The sequence below is a fragment of the Heterocephalus glaber genome, unplaced genomic scaffold (genome assembly GCF_053883595.1).
Source record: "Heterocephalus glaber isolate CG9 unplaced genomic scaffold, H.glaber_assembly_v1.0 deba00001509, whole genome shotgun sequence".
NCBI classification, from domain to species: Eukaryota; Metazoa; Chordata; class Mammalia; order Rodentia; family Bathyergidae; genus Heterocephalus; species Heterocephalus glaber.
The window spans coordinates 38,788,375-38,810,168 of NW_028258325.1; the positions used below are offsets into that span (position 1 = coordinate 38,788,375).

The 21,794-nt window shown below is 33.0% G+C and overlaps 1 protein-coding gene across 10 annotated transcripts in view; it reads right to left on the reverse strand.

The window, feature by feature from the left end:
- Positions 1-21,794, reverse strand: part of Gabra2 (gamma-aminobutyric acid type A receptor subunit alpha2) — a 131,896-nt gene that overhangs the window by 52,064 nt on the left and 58,038 nt on the right. For 8 of the 10 annotated variants that reach the window (XM_004849776.4, XM_013073996.3, XM_087187562.1 and 5 more), the window contains one exon: positions 11,286-11,353. The exons of the other annotated variants lie outside the window; for them this stretch is intronic. In XM_004849776.4, coding sequence (XP_004849833.1) covers positions 11,286-11,353 — 68 coding nt within the window. The remainder of the gene's footprint in view (positions 1-11,285; positions 11,354-21,794) is intronic. 10 annotated transcript variants of the gene reach the window in all.

Sequence of the window (21,794 nt, forward strand, 5' to 3'; positions counted from 1 at the left end):
TCAAATAAGTTATTTGCATGAGATGTATTTGCTCACTTCTAAAATACATATTCTTGGTGTGTGAAAAGAATATTCTTGAAAAGTTTCCTTAAAATTAACTTCAGATTTTCCATGAATGTGTACTAATAGAGTAATTATTTGTATTGTGTTTTACTTGAAAATTGCCACAATAATTACAAAACAGAATAACTTCATGCAAATTTAAGACAGACCCACAAATGGAAATTCTAGAAGAAAGTATAACAGTAGTTACTGAATAATACATCAGAGAGTACAGACACACTAAAGTACAATTTTAGAAAAAAACAAAATATCCATGAGGACATATCTACATGTAGCTATCTTATTTACAGGAAAAGTAAGATTGATTGTTGGGTGACAATGAATAGCTGAAGATCCAAGATTTGAAAAGTTCCTTATGGAAAAATTTAATCCAAATTTCTTCCTTTTATAGATTTGTCAGAGATAAACTCAGTGAATTTCCTGTTTCTAAATGTATTAGGGGCAGAACGCAAACAAGGATACAGTTTCTAGTCTAGTGTTTTTATTGCCACTAAAAATCTGCATTTATACAATGAATTCCTTCATTGATGTCCCATAATTTGTTCTGCAAACAAAAAAATCACTCTCTTTTGCATAACTTAGTATATAAACATGATTTCAATGACACAGTAACTTAGACAAAACAACATATTCTTCATTGTTGGACTACATTATTTATATGTCAATGCTTGTAGCCAATTATTGAAGAATTATATCTCCTCACTAAACACAATCATATTCCCAGAATGAATAATGGAGAGATTTTTCATTTACTTTTTTTTTCTCTTAAATTCTTTTTATCGGTACATTTTAGGTATACAATACATTTACATTCATCATTGGGAACTTGTATCTCATTTACTTTCATAGAATAAGTGTATTTAAAAGTAGTAAAATTTATTTCATGATTCCCTTTCGTCTATTAAAGGCTAGTCTCCCCTGAGTAAATTCCAATTAGTGTTTTTTTTCTATAATGATGGAAAACATAGCTTAAGAAGTAGGTACATAGCAATTAAATAAACAACATTCTTGAAATATACAAGAATAGTTAAGCTCAATATCTTGCACTAGGTACTTAAAGAGAGGTAAACAACAAATTTAGCAAGGTGTTAGAGTTGAAAAAATTACCAAATAAAATGGGGCACTTTAAAAACATATCAGCAGAGTGCTAATAAAACAAATTAGTGGAAGATCGTAAATCTCTTTTATACAAAAATGCTCAAACAAAAATTGTACACGCAGCTGCTGTATATCCCAACCATTATGGAGGTAAGGTATTTGGGCTTCCCATTTGGAACTAGAGGGCAGGCAAGTTTCACTAATAAATTAGAAACTGATCTAAAGATTAAGATTTTAATAGCATAACATTAAAGCATATCTAATAAAAGTATTCCAAATAACAGAAGTGATAGGAATTAGCGATTTGATATAATTTTTGTTATTTACATTTCTAACAACTTCAGTAAATGTACAAAATATCCCCATTTCCCAGGTAGGGACTATTTCAAAATCGATATTAACAAAATTGTTCTAATGCCAAAGTTTCAGTTTAACGTCTGTTTCCAGACACCATTCTGTTTTCATTGTACCATACATAAAAACATCCCTTGAAGGCAGGACATTAAAGTGAAATATTCTTTCTTCTGAGACCAATAAAGGGGTACTTGTCAGGATTATTTACAGTTACAGAAAGTATTATACAGCAAGGATAACCCTGGCATATTACAATCTCTGGAAAGGATAGTCTGTTTAATAAGTAAGGTTAGAAAAACTAGATATTTATATGCAAAAGAAGAAATTGGTCATTTTCTTATACCATGCACAAAAATGAACTCAACAAAGGTTGAAGACCTAAACGTAAGACCTGAAACTGTAAAACTTGTAGAACAAAATATAGATGAAAAGTTCTTTGCCATTTGTCTTGGTAATGAGTTTCTGGACAACAAACATTCAAGTACCAAAATAGCAACAACTCGGGCAACAAAAGCAAAATTAAACAAGTGAGACTTATCAAACTAAAATTAAATATTCAATAAAATGATAACTTCGAGAGCCAGAAACACAAACTCAAGAGCATAACAACAAAATACTTGATTTTAAAATAGAGAAAGTTTCTAAATAGAAATTTCTCAAAAGAAAACATAAAATGGGCTCTAGCTATATAAAAATTTGCTGAATATCACTAAATGTTGGAAAACCCAAATAAAACCACAAAGAGGTATGACCCTATAAGAACGAGGATGTATATTATGAAAAAGACAATAAACTAGGCATGGTGCTGCGCATTTATAACCTCCAGCACTCTGGAGTTTGAGGCAGGAGGATCTCAAGCTAGAGTTCAACCTAGGCTGTTTAACGTTGTAGAGAGACCGTTGAAAGATGAAAAGGAGAGGGAGAGAAAGAGGGAGAGGGAGAGAGAGAAAAAGAGATGGGGAGAAATCAAATCATCGCCTCATAGAGATATCTGTACTCCTATATTCTTTGCAACGCTATTCACAATAACCAAGACATAGAAGCAACCTCAGTGTCCACTGATACATGAATGGATATAGAAATTGTGTGTGTGTGTGTAAGTGTGTGTGTAGAAATATTCTCAGTCTTAAAAAAGAAACAGATACTTCTAAACAAAGTCTACATTTATGTATATTAGTATTTTTCAGCCTCAAAAAAGAAATAGTGCCATTTGCGATAACATGGATGAATTTGGAGAATTCTATGTATGGTAAGTGACAAAAAGCTAGACACAGAAAGAAAATACTGCATAACCTCACCTATATGTGGAATCTTTTAAAAATGTTTAACATTAGAAACAATTAAATGCTGGTTTCCAGAAGCAGGAAGAAGAAGGATATAGGGAGAAGTAGGTCAAAGAACACAGTTACAAAAAAGTACAATTAATGAGTATGTCTACAGATATAAGCTACAATGTTATGAGTACAGGTAAAATATTGTGTTGTATATAGAGAATTTGCTAAGAGGATGAAATAGTGTTCTTACTGCAAACAAAAGGTAATTGCACAAGATGATAGACATGTTAATTTGCTTGAGTACATTAACCACTGTAAGTATACTAAAATATTATGTAGTACTTTTTCAATATACATATCAAGAAAATGTCTTCTTTCCACATTTTCAACTGACTCAAATACAAGATCAATCAAACAATATGGTGAATAATATGAAATAGATGCTGAGAGCTTTCTCTTAAATTAGGTAAATCTGGACACCTACCCTTGAGCAGATTATTTATTCTCTCATTTAGGATGACTTGTCTAAAAAAATGATTATAATATTGAAAAGTAATTATTAGGATTCTTGTAAAGATGAAATGAGAAACACATGTAAAGATTTTAGAAAATCTTTGGACACTAAAGAAGGTAGCTTAGCATGAATCACTTTGAAAGAATCCTTTTTCCTCCTGTAATTCCCAACTCAAGTGCAGACAGTGCAATAAAATGATCAATGAGAAGAAATCACAAGGGTGCCTCACTACAGAGCCAGAATTTACATACAACACAAATGACACTGATCTTCAAGAGAGAATTATAAACAGAACTAGGTAAGTAAAAAAGACATTGTCCCCTTTTTCTAATTTTTGTTCTCCTCGCTTAACTCTGGAAGACTCAGAAAGTAGAGACAAAGATTAGATTATGGTCTATCTCTCTCAGTACATTCTTCAACTTTGAACCAGGCTGGGAAAAGGAGAGAAAACCTAAATGGCAGAAGATATTGCTGCATAAATACCACCTGACAGGACTCTCTGGGCTACAGAATGCACTAAGATATTGTCTTGATATAGGGAAGGAAATTCAAAGAAAAAAATGTCGCTCAATTTCATCAGTTGAATTTCTTACGTCTGTTTACTGAAGTTCAAACATTTTCACAGTCTCCAAGGCCCTATATGATTTCTTTCACTCTTACTTCTCCAGCCTTGTCTCCAGCAATTCCCCTGCCACAGCTAGACTTACACACACACACACACACACACACACACACACACACACACACGCGCACACACACACACACTGTGCTACGGCAACACTGACTGACACACAGCACACAGCCTGGGGCTCCAGTGTATCATTCCCCATCTCCTCCAGGAGTCATTTTCCTTATCAGTTCCCTACATCTGTCTGGCTTCTACTCCACACTGAAAACAAGGGTCCCAACTTACTCCCTGTATGCCATGTCACCAGCATCTAACAAACTGCAAGGAACATAGGAAATGTGCAATAATTAGTCCATAAATGATTGAAGAAGGGAGCCATTAGAAATTTAATGTATTAGCAGGGATTCTCAGCAACAAGATCTGCAATGGGACATAAGGAGAGACAGATGGCAGAAAAGCTCTCAGACGTCTTATGGCAAATACTCATCAGTATGTAATACCCTAATCCTTCCACTCACAGGTGTAAAATGTCTTTTGTATGTCTGTGTACGTGTGAATATCTGTGTATCTGAATCACCATGCTGTTACGTCTAACTGTTAAAATAGTCATGATAAGGTTATATTTTTAAGAATAGGCACACATTCCAAAAAAAATGGGATAATATTTCCTCTGGTATCAGAAATTTAAAGTTTTAAGGTTTTATTTGAGCATAGTTCAATACCTGTTTGGGATCAATAAGCTATAACACCCATCATAACCTGATTGTATCTTTCCAGCCTCTTTTCCTACAAAATCTTTCAAATTTGTGCTAAGATATTCTTTTTTTCCCATTAGCTAGCTAATCAATACTTCTTTGTCCTCCTTAGCTATCTTTTTCCTGGAAAACTTTGCACACTGTAGATCTTCCACTCACCCTCCCTCAGGAACCATATGTATCTATAAATACTTTAGTTAAAGCATTATCACATTGTTTTAAAATTAATGATGCTTCTTAGCTGTTTTGGATTTTACAATGAGCAACTTGAGGGCAGCCACTGGATACACTTAGACATTTTAGCTCTAATACTGTGCTATACACAGCACATATTTAGCAAATCTTGTCAAAATGCACAGACAGTTATGCCTTTTAGTAGCTGAGAGTAAAGAAAAACATGTAAAGACTTTTTATAATTCAGTTTGCAAGTCATGAAATATGAACACTGTGAAGTGCCACAAAAGGAAAAGAAGGATTGGAAATTTAAAGTAAACTAAAAAGACATTAGAGAAAATGAAATTTGAGACTGACCCTGAATACATAAAAGATCTCCAGTTGGCAAAGGAGGTGGGAAGCATAATAAGAACAGGGAAAAACATGTGCAAGGCCGGGGAGCTGTTAAAGTAATGGCATGTTCTGAGTACAGTGAGAAGTTCAATGCAATCTTTAAAAATAAAAGCCTCACAGAGAGTTATAATGCCTCATAAATGTTGCCCTCTGTCTCGCCTCTTTCCTCAGCCACGTTGCTTAAAAATGTTGCCTCCACTCTTTATCTACTTCCTCACCTCCCACATGCCTCCACCCACTGCAATCTGCTTGCTTTTACCACTACCAGCAAAACACCTCCTTGTTCTTAATCTAATGACACATTTCAACATTTTTCTTTGCTTTCCCATAATGTAGGACATGGTTATTGTCACCTTACTTTTGCAATGTTCTTTATATTCATAGTCTTAAAACTGCATTTACCTGGAGTTGTGGGAAATAACTGGACAAATTCTTGTGAAAGGATCTGAGAACTTCCCATGCCTGCCAACAATCTTCATGTAACCATATATCCTAGAAAATGTACAGGAGTAACACCGATGGGTATAAACTATTATTCTTAATCTAGGCATTCTAAAAACATAGTCTTTGGGCTCGTACTCTAGGAAAACTGCTTGCAATCTCTGCAATTTTTATTTTAAGAATCACTTTATGTTCAGAAATCATGGTTGTTTGATATGTAGTTTATACAAGAGCGGGGAGAATGTAAAGCAATGCCACTCTCTCCCTAAGAAAGTAGGAGAGCTAAAACTTCACACATTAAGTTCCTAGAGAAAGGTAATAGATAGAGTCAAGTAACTTCTACTTGCCTTCTTTTCTAGAACTGTTACCCCACTTCCTAGGTGAGTTTTCACTTTGAGAAAAACCTATGGATTCATGCATGACCAAATGAGCCAAATGACCTTCATCTATAGAATCCTGTCATGACAGAGGGCTGTGGTACAGATATCTGACTACTGCATATCATTGCCTCTGATAAGGAATAATAGTTAGAGGCCTTTGACATTCATAATTAAGGGTCAAAACCCACTCTCCTTCAGTGAAAGAAATCACTATTCATTTTGACAAATATCCATGATTGCTCCTCATCACTCCACTGAGGTATTTTTAATTCTCTTGCTGTTGTTTAAATACTGATGTTCTAGAGTTTCTACAAAAGTATAGACTTTCACTCCAATCACTTGCCTCGTACAATTTTACATATGCCTGTGGTTTCAACTAGCATCAGTTCCTTCCTACCATGTTCACTCTGTTCCTCTCTTCTGAGCTACAAATCTATGCCTTCTACTTTGATGTCTTCAATTAAATACACCTTAGCTGAATATGTCTAAAACCACAAATATTCATCAGCCAAGAAGCAAAATGAAGACAAACTTCCACTCCTGTGTTCAATATGCCCATGAATGGTACCACTTTTGACCCAATCCTCCAGAGCTTCCTTTTATATTTCTTCTTCAACAGTGAACAGACCACCAAGTATGGGCAATTCTTCCACATGGAAATATTTTAAATCTTTTCTTATCTTTCAGTCTTCAGCAACTCTATTCTAGCACAGTCCACAATCATCTCTCAGCTGGAATACAAGTTTTCTTGTAAACCCTTTTTGTTATCTTATCCTCTACTATACATTACTGGACTGCAGAAAATCTAACTTACATATGCTCTGTACCTACCCCTAATCTTCAACAATCTTATAATAATTTTTTGTCATATTTAGAATGAAGCCAAACAGTTAAGGTACTAAAATGCAGACTATTGTGCCCTCAATTACCAAACGTGAGTCCATAGATCTTAGAAGGGGCTCAACTAGTTTAATTCATAACCTAGTGATCCCAATGCAGATGTGTATGCACCACATTTTGAGGAACAATTTACAGATCCTAGACAGTGACTGGAAAATATTTACTGAATGAATGAATGTTATCTGAGTCTAACTCTTAACTGTCCAAAATATCAATAATCACTCAGTAGCTAACTCCTACAGGCTAGCTCTAAAGTGAGTAAATATTATTACTTTACTTCTGACATGCAGTGCTTGACAGTTTTGTAGTATGATCCTTAGTTAACCACATTTGCAAATGACAATCCCTGATAAAGGAGAACATATAAGTCCAGTGTAAATTTCCAACCAGATATTGAGATCTAAAAACTCCCTAACCCTCATGATGAGGTTAACTACTGAACTAGCAATACCCAGTGGTTTCTGAGGATTCTAAGAGATAACACTCTCCATGTTGTCAAAGAGGAAGAAAAATATTAACAAAGGAGATCAATACAATCAACAGACCAAGGTCACTTTTATCTGACTGCCTGCTTCTAAATAGACCAAGCTAAAATGCTGCAATCTTAGTATTACCTCAAAAAGATTCCATTGTTCAAGTTTAAACCCTAACAGTGATCAAAAACAACCATCTGGGCTCAAGTGCAATCATTTGGTAGTTGTACCACTTATGTCTGAAGATTATGGATGCACGGTGAAAATTTCTACAGATACAGAAACATAGGTGTAGAAGAAAAAAAAAGCAGAGGCATGAGTTCAAAATTGCTATAATTCACAGGCCTACTACAAACTTTGTTGATTGTCAGCTACTACTGCATTCCAAAGTTTAATTACCGTCTTACTCATGAATTTTTAAAATGTTGAAATAAAAACTTTTGTAACTTAATTGCAGACATTGTAATTAGAATCTTTAATTATAATTTAGATCTGTAACTTTCTTTGGACAATTACACTGGTTAATGATTTTGAGATGGCTGTGTATGCCGGTGTGTTTGGGAGAAGGGGTTATGTCTGTTTGTGTGTGTGTGCGTGTGTATGCATGTGTGTGGGTATGTGTTTGTTCTTTTGGTTTTTAATTCTTTTTGCTATTCTGCTTTTTTCACTCAGGTTAATGTCACAGCAAATTCATACCACTGACCTGAATAAGAGAAGTTAGGAGTTTAGAATTTAATATTGAGCATGAACACTGCAAAAAAAAGATAGTGTATCAACTATGCTATTGAAAGCATAATTAAATGTATTATTTACTTTTTTCTGTAAAAAATAGTTTCTTTAATACATGAATTAGGTGTCTCCATAGCTTCTTTTACTTGTAGGTAATAATATGGATGTGCTTTTCCTTCTCATTCTCATTGTATCTGTATTTAGAGTGTCATAAACAACAGTATGTACTAAACAGGAAAAAAAAATTTTTCCTCATTATTTATCTTATTTTCCATGAGCAAAAGTAATACCAAGATTAAAAGTACACATTTTGGTCGTTATGAAGACCAAATCATTTCTACTCATGACATGTTTTTTTTTTTTAATTGAGCTTCCTTTTTCCTGGTAAACTTTCAATGTAATTATGTGTTTCTGTCTGTTATATGTGTATATGTGTATATAGGTTATGCAGCACTAATATTCACCAGTTCCATTTTCTTCTCTAGTCTTGGAAAATATCAAACAGAACATTTAACTGATGAAGTTATTTCCTGGACCTCATTTGAAATCTTCTCTATATCATATGTATACCAATGATCAGTGTATTGCCTCTTCAAATCCACCCTGTTTCCAAAGATTGGTCACAGCAAAGACAAGGAGATGATTAGTCAAATATATTATTCTTATTGGAACAAGAAGTCTTAATACATTTTGCCAAAAAATGTAGGACTTGACTTTTTCTATAATCCTCACATACTAAACACGTCTTTTAAAGTTTTTATATTTTTTAGGTAAAATTACTCACTGTGTTAAAAAATAAAAAATTCCCATGCAGTAATTATTACTACTAATATCCACAACATAAACACACATTAAAAAAACCTTCACTATTATAAACTTATTGATATTTTGGGAACATGTATGATTTGCCATTCCGGTTTCACTGGTAACGTGATACCAAAAGTAATCATATATGCACCATCATTTATATAATATTCTGTTAATTTTTCATTGTAGTGCTTGATAAAATTCTGACTGTCCACATGATTCTACCCAGAAGTTTGGGATTTATGATCACTCTACGTTTCTATTGTTTGGGAGCATTTACTAAGACAAAAGACAAAGACAAAGATAATTTACTAAGAAAAGATTATTTTTACAGCCTACAAATAGCATTTGGGCTACATAAAATTGCTAAATATGTCTTTGTCATCATTTCAAAGTCCTGTAGACTTAAATTGATCTATGGAAAAAGAAGATTAGTATTTTAGACGAGGGACTGGTAGTATAACTCAATGGTAGAATACTGGCCAAGTTTGTAAGAGACCCCTCCCCCAAGAAAAGAAAAACAAAAAGTTAGACCAAAATGTAAGCTAAAGCAAATGAGAAAGAAGGGTTTTGTTAAACAGGGTTCTTTTCTTCCTTTGTTCCAGAATTCTGCCTTACATCCAGGGTTGGGTACAGAGGGGCTTTAAACCTTCACATTCTAAATTTGAAAAGAAGCTATAAAGACCTGACAGCATTTTGTATTAACTACATCTCTAAAGATGAGGATAACTTCTTTTTAAATACAATCTTTATTAGGAAATATTTTGAACATACAGAAAAGCACAGAGAATAATATGATTGGCCTTTATCATTGAGGTTCAACAAACATAATTCTGCCATATTGGCTTCAGATTATTTTTATTAAAATGCCAGGTAGTGTGGAAGTACATTATCCTCGTTCCATCCACTACTCTTCCTCCATCCTATTTCTGGATCTCACTACTGAATTTTCGTTGTCGTTGTTTTATTTTGTTTTCCAATAGGTACAGAGTGTACATAGAAGTCATACTGCACAATTCTTCTGCAACTTGGTTGTTTCCCACTCATTACAGGGTCTGTAAAAATCTGCCTATGGTTTTCACACATAGCTCAAAGATAACTTCTTAACCTCAAACTGCTTCAAATTTTCATCCACACAGGTCAATATAATAAAGTAACTGTGAGATCAGAGTGGTTCCGATAGAAGAAAAATCAAATTTTTATTACTAAAAAATAGCATTTCAGCTTCCTAAAGGAAAGGGAGGTCATGAAAAGTCAACTAATAATATTTATGAGTGCTTGTAACAAAGGAAAAATGTTTGTTTGGTTTGTTTATAAAGGAGGAAAATATCCAAACTTGTCAGCTTGCCCCATGGGTTACCAGAGAAAGGTAAGAAACTTGGGAGAGAGGATATGTTGGAGAACAATTGGGCTGAACCCTAAGGAAGATTTCTAAACAGACATTGAGCCCTGGAGTGGAGAAGGAGAGAGGGATGAATGAGCTTATGAGCCACTAACTGGCCAGGGAGGTAAAGGTAGCAAGGGACAAGAGACATGTGTATAAGGGGAAGACAAGACAGGAAAGTGTCATGTGGAGGATTTGACAAAGTGGCACGGTACTCGTGAACAAAAGATTATTTCAACAGAAATTTCTATTCCGAGCACTGTAAGTAACAGGAGAAATAGAGGACTGATTGTTAAAATTTCCATAAATAATGAAGAATTTTTCTTTGGTGATCTTAGATTACCAGTTTCTAACACTCCAAATAAAGTGTTCTCTACTACTCGTCTCACTTTAAAGAAAAATAGTCAAAACACAAATTGTATAGATCCAAGAACATCTGTATTCTAGTTTTCCTTTGACTGCTTTATCGATGCCTCCTATAGACACAGACAGATTGCACCACAAGACCCTCACCTTGCTTAGTGCCAATCAGAACTCCCTTGTGCATAACAGCACCTGGGACCACATTCTGTATGAAGTACTTGTGCATGAAACCATATAAACTTCTGGAAGTCCAAGCAGGTGGTTTAATACTAGAAAATTGTTCTCAGTAATATGATCATTGTTATTGAAATTTTAATTCTTTACCACACTGTTGCTAGGTAGACAAGAATATGGAAAATAAAGAGCTAATCTGAAGCTCAAACTGGTATTATGCTGCAAAACACAGATCAGTACCCTTTATTCTCTATGTGTTTGCATGGAGTATATAAGACGTGAGATAGATACATAGTTCTATAACAATAAAAACACCTTTCCTTCTAAATTACCCACCATTTTCTATTATATGTAGAAAAAATTCTATAATAAACAACTCACCATATCTGTATCTGAGACAGGGCCAAAACTGGTCACGTAGATGTTAGTGAAGACTTCAGTAATGGTGTCTAATATGAGAAGAAGAGATCATATATAAATTTTATGTAGTGAGAGCCAAGAGAAAGAAGGAATTGAGTACATCATATGGTTAGGAACCTGGGTGATAAATTTAAGAGCACTGCTTTTTACTTTAGTACAACTTTTACAACCAAGAAAAAGGTATACCTAAAAGTATTCTCACATTTTTATTTGGAAATTATACCTGATTACAACTTTATTTTTAATAATATATTGTTCAGTATGAACCACCTGAAGTAAAATAGTCAAATAACATTTATCAAAATTACTGATAATATATTGTTTGATACAGTTCTAAATATAATGTTTGAACATTTTAGATGGCCTTTCATGATGACATAGATGACAGGATTTATAGTTTGTAAAACAATATATCTTTTCCATAAATCATGAAACAAATTTTTAATCATTATAGTATATTCCATATTAATGTATAATCCTTTATTATTCAGTAACATAATAATAAAAGGAAATAATCTTGCACATAAATATATGAATATACATATACATAATTTATTTCCATTATGATGAGATGAATGCTTCACCTGCTATCAAATTTATAATACCACACAAACAATGTTAGGAAATATTTTTCATATTACACTTGAATTTACAAATATCAAAGAGAATGAACTATGTCTAGGACATTGAAAATACTTAGGCAAAAGCTGCAATGTAAACATAACTTTCAAAATGTTTGCTTACTGCACAGCAGATACTGTTTAAATGACTTTAAATATAGTAATTTGCCTGAAAAATCTACATGATAGACCATACATCATCCCTACCCATCTATACATAGGAAAGTAAGCCAGTGTATCCAATGACACGCACCACCACTAGAGCAGACCAAGCCAGGTTTCCCAACCTGAGTAATTTGGCTGCCAGTCTTTGGGCTAAACCAAAGCATATCAGTCAATGATCAACTTGAAACTTAAAGTAGCTTCCTTTTAACTACATATTCTATTCACCGGAATACCCTGTGCCAAATGTACTGTTGTAGTGAGTCAAATAAATATACCTCTTTAACTTTATTTTATATGCTATTTCATGCTTAAAACTGTATTATAAAATTATAATTATAAAATTGTATTATAAAGCTACTTAGTAAAAAAATATTTGTTTATCTATTTATTCTTAGATGCCACATACTCCAAACACTTACAGTGGGAGGGCCTCCTGAACATGCAACTTCTTCAATCCCATAGGACCCATGCTCAGAAGACCCCAATGCTCAGTTCAATGTTCTAGTTTTGTGCTCTTCAAATTCATTATTTTTTGAAGAAAGGCCCTATATTTTTACTTTTGAAGTTACTGATTCTGGCCCTGAATTTTATATGCTACTAGAAAAAAATAATCATAAAAATGAGACCCATTTTCCACTCTTATTCATACCAAATCAATCATGCTATCACATTTATTTAATAAACAATTTTAGTCATTGTAGATATTGATTTAAAATATTCCAGAGAAGATAACTTAAAATGTTAAGATAGTTCTCACTCTAAAAATAAGAAAGTGAAATTATTCTCCTTAGTTTTAGTTGCAAAGTTAAGAAAAATGACAAAAATTGATGATGCTAAGAATATGAGTAATGTCTACTATATGCTAAATAGCAAGTGCACCATAAAGGGCATCTAATGACCACAAGGAAGTATTTGCTAAGAACTGCAAAGGGAAAAACAAGATTAGCCTCAAAGATCATGGTGGCAAGATTAGCATCTAAAGATGTTAAATGTAGATATATGTAATTACTTATCATGGTAACAAGATTAACATCTAAAGATGCTAAATGTAGATATACATAATTACTTAAGGATAAGAGGTGATGGCCTGGTTTACTGACTTCATAAATACCCATAGCTACAGAATACAAGCATTGGAAGGGAGAGTCTCCTGCCATGGAAGCTAAGAAAAAGGCAGAACCAACAAGGTCACCAAGGTCCACAAATATCAAATCCCTATCTGAGCCTGGGAAAGGGACCCTTGGTGTTAAGATTTTGAGGGTTTTAGTCTGGGTGGATCCACAGATCTGTTATCCACCTACACAGATTTGGGAAATATTTTACTATGACAATGACAAATGTTTGATAGCTCTAAGACAAATTTCTAGGGTTTTATTTCAAAAAGCAATCTTTAATTTTGATTTGGCTTTCCATGAGGTAGGAGAAGAGAAGGGGACAGTAGGAAGAGGAAGGGAGAAAAGAGATTACATGAATATAGGATATTTGTAGTTATTGAGACATTGATTTATCAAAGATAGTCTATAGTATCTTTTGCTTATGTTCTATTTATTTCCTCATGTGAATTTGGAAGAGGGTAGAAGTGTGCTATGAATGTATGATAAAATATTCTGATTCATTGGACACATATGTCCACATACAGAGTAAAGAAAGGAACCTGTAACTGAGGGCAAGTTTAGTCTGTGCATTTTAGAAATCATGAGTCACCTCCTTAAGTTCTAATAATGTTCAGTGGCTGCGCCAAGCGCAGTCCTGACTCAGCTTGACACACACGGTCTGTTATCTTTCTTCTGCCACTCTTGTTTAATTGTTTGTCTACCTTTAAATCTTAATTTAAATGTTCTCTCTCCAGAGCAGAGGTTTACTATTTCTCTTATTTAGTATAAGTACCCTTATCTCATTTCATCTCTGACAGTTTGTTCTGCAAGGTTTTTTAGAATTTGCCATTATTTTTATAAATAAATTTATTTTTACTTCTTTGGTGTGCGTGGGTTTGGTCTATCTTTCCAGCCAGAACTCAAATCTACTTAAAGGAGAGAGGCTATGTCATTTCTGTTCATATATTACAAGAACTTAACATATGGTCTGTCATGTATTAGGTGTTATGTATTTGAATAAACAAATCATTTATTACAGTTCTTGTGCAACATCTTTCTTTTCTTGAAATATTTATCAACATTAAAAATGGACATGCATAACTGTCACTCCTCATAAGGAAAAGACACTTGTCATTTGTGAAGGCAGAGCCCCAAATTTTCCATTAACAAAGGCAAGTTGAAAGTCTAGGTCATAGGATCCCAATTGAAGTAACAAAGTTGAAAAAAGAAAAATGTAGTTGAAGAAAGGACTGATCCAGGGAAAACCAAAATTGCATTCTGAGCAGTAAACAGCTCTTCACTAAACATCCACCCTGAGTTACCTCCAAATATTCACTTATCAACTAAATATGTGGCTTTAGAAAAACCAATGATATAATATGCAAAAGTAAGAGTATTTTCTGTATAAATTTTGTCAGAGGCAAAACCCCAGGTGTCTGCTAATAGATACTTTAGGAGAACAAGGGAATACATGTGACAAACATACAGGAAAGGGCAGTACTTAGAAGTTATCATCAAAGTCTGAATGGTGGCTACAATTGGAGAGAAAGTAAGAAGTTATAGAAAGAAACATAAGGCATTTTGCATATTCTACTTATTTAAAATTGTTCCTAGTCAATTTTAGAAAAGCCTTAAGATTTGGAGAAGGTAATTGTAATAGAAATCCTATTACTGTCTTTATTTTTATGAACTTCTGAAATGCTTAACCCTAAAATGACCTTGAGGGTTATCCAAAAAGAATAAGTAAATAATCTAAAGAAGGGTATAAATTAATTAATAAAAACTGTTCTTCATTGAATAAGGTAGCATACAAAAATTCAAAGCATATTTACATATCCCTTTGCAAAACTGTGAAAAAATAATACAATGTGCAACTAAGAGTCATTTAAGACAGATACAGTATTTGAGGATAAAAGTAAGTAAAGCAAAATCTTTGCTACAAAATAGCAAGGAAAAACATTAAATCTATTAAACAATAAAAATCTGCTGCACCTGAGCAGAGTGTATATATATCCTTGGAGAAGCAACTTGAAAAAGAACCCTAGGTAAGTTTCACACTTGCATGATGTTCATAAGTGTTGGTAAGCATACTCTAAGCTAACAAAGTTATAGGGAAGGATATTCCAGGCAGGAAAGCCCTATTTGCAAAAATTGAGTTTCCTAAACCACTGAGTTTGCTGCGTGAACTTGATTAGGATGTGTATATGAGGAAGTAGTAGGTTGAAAATAAAGGCAGACATTGTATCCAGCAAGTACCAATATGCCAAACTTATGAAAATCTTGGCACTATCTTCATAGAAGCAAAGAATTCCCTGTTGGACTTTGAATTGGGGAAAAGTTGACTACTAGTTTGTTGTTAGGAGTGTTATGTTACATTTGTAACAGTCAGCAAACAGAATCAAATAAGATTGAGGACAGTGTATCCAGTATGGAAAGTATGCAACTGTTAAAACAAAAAACGGGGCGAGGGGGCAAGAGAGAGAGAAACTGATAATAAGAAAGAATTAAAGGGAGATCTTTTTTGCTTTTTGTTGTGATATTCCTGAAATAATATATTTGATTACTAGAGGATCTTTAGAGATTGAAAATAGGCAATTTTAGTAGAATTACACAGACACAAAACAAATGAAAGAAGATTGAGAGATAAAAGGATGGTAAGGATGTGAAGAGAGCAAGTCGAAAATATGCTTTTAAAAAACTTGTCAAAAAGATTTTCAATAAACTCATGAATAGTTGAACTGTACTGGGTAATATAATACAGAATATCAATCAAACTTTCCAAAAAAACTTCTAACATTTGGCAAGAGCAAAATCATGTCTTTGAAAAATGATTCATGGAGATTTGGTATGGATTTCTTTTTACTGGCTCTCCTTTTTTTTCCTCTCCAAACCACCAAACACACAAACATATACACACATCTCAAACACACATGCACACTTCAAAATTTTCTCCATATAACTATAATAGTATATACAAGATTAAACAGGAAATCATAAAATTATCTCAGATAATTTTTTCATGGATCCAATGACTTGTAGTGGTTGATCTATTCTTTAACCAGTAACTTTAATATTTTAGGACTAGAAAACATCTTCTCTAGAAAAAGCCCATCTCTCCTAATGCAAGAAATTGTTTTGCTTAATCTTGACTGATTTAAGAGACAGCTGGAGAGGTAGTTGGATTGTGAGCACACTGGGAGGGACATTATAGCTGAGGCCCAAACCAGAAGAAGTGTGTTATGGCAACGTGAACTTGGAGACTACACCTGTCCCTGGAACCGTTCTTTCTGGTTGCTTCCCCTGTTCCTTGCTTCCAGGATGCCACGAGTTAAGCAACTTTCCTCCTTCACACCCTCCCACTATGATGTATCTGCCTTGGAGACAGCTGACCGTGGACTGAAAACTCTGAAAGTGTAAGCCAAAATAAACTTCTCTTGCTTTAAGTTGTGAGTATTAGATATTCTGTCTCAGCAATAGGAAAGCAGACTAATAAAAATGTGGGATACAAAGACTTTAACTATAATTTGAGTCCCATGCAACTTAATAAGAATTTCAAAGTACACAATTATCTCTTCATTGAAAGAAGAAAATGTTTATCTGACACTTCTAATTTAAGTCTTATTGTGTTAATCTTCAATAATTGTATTAAATAGTGGTAAAAATGGAAAGATTGCATTCATTGTTATTTTCAAAAAATTCATATTAATGGCAGCACATTGAGTGTAGTATGCCCAAAGTGAGCTAAGCACAGCAGATGAGAAGAGAACTGCTTCACTGTGGTTTTGACATATGCTGTTGAGACTGGAAATCTTACAGAGTCTATTCTCCATTCTCAGTCCTCATCTATAAAATTTTCTTTGGATAAATTCTGAGGCTACAATTTTCTATAGCTACTCTCTTTTATGAATCTCTGATTTTTAACAGTATTATTTTTCCTAGAGTTTGAGAGCCTAAATAGGCAGCTGCTGAAAAGTTAGAAAGTTAGACCAACTTTCCAATTTTAGTATATGTACTGCCGAAGCAAGCACTGGACCAACTTTCTAGTTTAAAAATATTGCAATTCTAATAAACAAATCAGGTAATTAATATGGAATGAAGTGGTTTTTTTTTCCAAATGCAAGGCTAATCAAATTTGTTATTTCTATACTTCTAATCTTTCATCTCAGGTGGATTTTAAACATAGCTAAATATAGTAGCATTTTGTTGTTGTTTTCATTTCCTCAATGAAGCCATTCTATTCATTCAATTTTAAGTTGCAACTATTCCCAATCTTTCTCTGAATCTATGTTCCATTTATTTACTATATTTATTATTTTACTATGTTTTACTATGTATATTACTAATATAGTAAACATAAGTCATATATGACCATTTAAATTAAATATCAATTAAGTAAAATTAAACAAAATTAAAAACTTAGTCCTCAGTTACCCTCATCACATTTTGTCCATATGTGACAATGGCTATCACATTGGATATCAAAAATGAATATTTTCATTATAGCAAGAGGTTCTGTAAGAAAGTACTAGTCTGTATTTCTGCACTGGAAGTTAAGTCCCATGAAGATAGAAATTTTTGTTTGCTCAGAAAAGTAAATTCACAGCAAAAAATAACTGGACATTTTCTTTGTTCTTAATAAACCCTTGTTGAGTATATGAGTAAATAAATTCTTGCTCTTTGCTCATAGTCATTTAAAGTAGATATAATCTCTGATTTTATGAAATATTATGAAAAATAAAATAATACACAATTGCTGGACCAATATATGCTAAGAGACCATATAACAAGAGACCACTCCTCCTGCAGATACTTTCTTCACTTGGTCTGTAGGACATAAAAATCTCTTGATTTTATTACAACCTTACTGGTTGCTTCTCTGAATTTGTCATATCTGTCCCCTCAACCTATTAATATTAGACTGTTCCAAATTTAGTTTTTGGTTGTCTTTATTTACACCTCTTTGATAATTTGTTCTGTTTAGTCATGAACTACTGCATTTCTATTATCAGGCCTCAGCTTTCTCCTGAAATCTAGACTTCTATAGCCAGTTGCCTACTAGATAGCTCCACCTGGCTGCCCAATAAATTTTTCAAATTCACCATATCCCAAACAAACCTGAATTTCTTCCCCAAATTAACTGCACTTACAGCCTTCCCCCTTATATCTGGTTGTTTTGTCATCCATCTGACCACAAAATCTTGGTTTTATGCAGAACATCTTTCTTGTCAATAGAGAATCTGCTCTCAAACATAGCTACACTCCAAAGATCTCACCCTTTTTCCATTGTTACTGTTCTTTTTCTGAACCCAGAGCCCTCCTACTGTGCTCCATCTCTAGCCCTTCTTTCATTTTATAATTTTGAGTCAGGGTTTGACTTTGAGACTGGGTTTGAACTTTCAGTACTTCTGCCTCAGACTCCCAGAGTTTTCAGATTACAGGTGTACATCAGCATGCCCAATTTATTACTACTATCTTAAAGCTCTATTTTTTTCTCTTTGGGAACACTGTTTCCATCCATTTGTTAATATGGTCTTTTGTTTAATTTTCAGTAGCAGATGTATTAAAATATAATTTATATAATATGAATTCAAGCTTTTAAAGTGTACAGTTCAGTAGATTTTAGTACATCACAAAATTGCATAATGTTACTACAATCTAAAGTTAGACTATCAGCAAAGAGAATCTGTCACTTAGTAGTCATATTCTGTATCCTCCCCTCTTCCAGGCTATGGCAACCACAAATTAAGTTTGTTTCCCTATGAATTTCTCTGTTCTGTGCATTTCATTGTAAACGTAATCCCTTCAATTCCTAATTGTAGAGAACTTTTATCATGAATGGATGTTACCTCTTGTCAAATGCTTTGTTTCCATCTAGTCAAATGATAAAGCATTTTCTCTTTGTTCTGTTCACACAGTGTTTTGCATCAATATATTTTTAGGTGTTAAAGCAGCTTTGAACTCCTTCAAAAAATCTCATTCAGTTTAACGTCTAATATAATAATGTTGCTAGATTGGATTTGCTAGTATTTTGTTGAGCATTCTTTGTCAATAGTTACAAGGGATATTGATCTAAAAAGTTTTGGTTTGTTTTAATGCTTTTCTCTGGTAGTAGTATCAGGATAACGCTAGACTAAAATAATAATTTGAGAAGTATCCTCTACATTTCTACTTTTAAGAAATTTTTGTGAAAGATCAAGTTAAGTATTCTTTAATTGTGTGGTAAAATACATGAGTGAAGTCATCTGGGGCTAGATTTTGCTTTAAAGGAATGTTTTATAACTAATTTAATCTATTTGCATAACTCTATTTAGACTTTTCACTCCTTGTTTAGGTACTGTTAGTAGTGTGTGTCTTTCTAGTAATTTGTCTTCATCTAAGCTATGAATTTGTTGTCATACAAATGTCCATACAGTATGATCAGTATTCACAATCTTTCAGTCTAAGAAAGTTGATTCTTTCTATTTTTTCCTGGTCACTCTAACTAAAATCTGTCAATTTTGTTGATCTGTGTCAGAGAACCAAATTTTGATCTATTGTTTTCTTTTTCTGTTATCTACTCTCAACTTCATTATTATTCTTTCTAATATTATCCTGCTTTCTGTTTCGCTTCTTCTAGGTTTAGTTTGCTTTTCTCTATGCAGTGTGATAAGGTGGAAATTGAAGTCCTTGATTTGATATATTACACCTTTTAAATATAGGCTGTTAGTGCTTTAAATTTCTGTAGATGCACTGCTTTAGCTGCATCCCATTAAGTTTTGTTATGCTATGTCTTCATGTTTATTAACATCAAATATTTTAAAATTCCCCTTGTGGGTTTTCCTTTGACCTACTATTCTTTTGAGTATACTATGAATTTATACATGTTTGTACATTTACCAAATTAATTTTTACTTCAATTTTTTATCTTTTGTAGTCAAAGTACTATAATTTATGATTCCAATCTTCTTAAATTTATTGAACTTAATCCTTTGGTATGTTATACAACTTACCTTGGAGAGTGTTCCATGTGACCTTGAGAAAAATGTGGATTCTGCCATTTTGAGGTGGAGTGAGCCACAGGTGCTTGTCAGGTATAGTTAATTAATCTATAGCTTATCAAGTCCTCTATTTCCTGGTTGATATGCTATTTGTCCTGTCTTTATTGAATGTGTGTTACTAAGGACTTCAAATGTTATACTGAACATCTATTTCTTTATTCAACTTTTATTTTGCTATTTTTATCATGTCTTTTTCTTTTTTGTTACTTAGATTATTTTCTGGTATATCATTTTATTTCCTTTGTTGTTTCTTTTACTGTACTTTGTGTTATGTCCTTAATAGTTGCCTTGGAGATTTCAAAATGAATGTCTAATCTAATTTGAATTAATAACAACTTAATGTTAATAGTAAACAAAAGTTTATTCCATTACAATTCCTTCCATACATCACTCAATCATACAATTTGTGTCATATAAATTATATCGTTATGCATCTTAAACTCACCGACATTGTATAATTCTTAGTATATGTAGTTGCCTTAAATGGAAGAGGAAAAATAACAGAAAAAATACTTTTAAACTGTTGATTATATTCAGCTACATAATTACCTTTAGGAATATTCTTTATTTCTTTATGGGCATTTAAATTTCTTTATAATGTCTACTTCAGCCTAAAAGAGTATCTTTAGTATTTCCTTGGGCAATATCTGTAGTAACAAAGTCTCTCAATATTTGTTTATCTGAAAACATCTTAATTTCCCCTTTAAGGTTGATGGATAGTTTTGTGAGTATAGCAATGTTGGTTTACGGATTTTTTTCCTTCAGTAATTTGAGAATATCATGCACTGCTTTTGCCCAAATGAGAACTTGTTTATGAACTACAGATCCTTGTACATGAAAAATAATCCTTTCATGATTTCCTTGTACATGAGAAGTAATTCTTTCATGATTTCAAAACTGTTTATCTTTCTATAGTTTTACTATAAGTGTGGCTTTTGATTTGTCCTTTGATTTTATAAAATTTCTGCATTTTTAGATTATTTCTCATGAGAATTTGGAAATTTTCTACCATTTTTAAATATTGTTACTTTTTCTTCCCTTTTAATGGAATTTTCATATGTGAATGTTAGCTTGCTTTACATTTCCCACAATTGTTTAATATTCATTTTTTCTTCTATTGCTCAGAATAGTTGAAATTAAATAATCTCTATTATTGTAAGTTTTATTAATTCTTCTGACAGTTCAAATTTGGTAAAATTTAGTATTTTTTCATTCCATTTATTTTTTGAAACCAAAATTTCTGTATTGTTTCTTTTAAAAATATGTAATACCTAGTTCTTTGCCCATATTCTTTTAGTGAACCATTGTGGTTATAGATTTTTTCTTTAGCCGTTTTTTCTTTAATTTATTAAACAAATAGAAACATTTATTTAAATTATCCATAAACTGTGATATCAAAGTTTCCTAAAGGACAACTTGCATTGATTCATGTTTATTCTGTATGTGTAGTGTACTCCCCTGTTTCCTTGCATGGGTCATGACTTTTTGTGGAGAGCTTAAAATTTTAAATACCATGATTTAGTAACTAAAGATCAGAGAATCTCTCACTCTCCA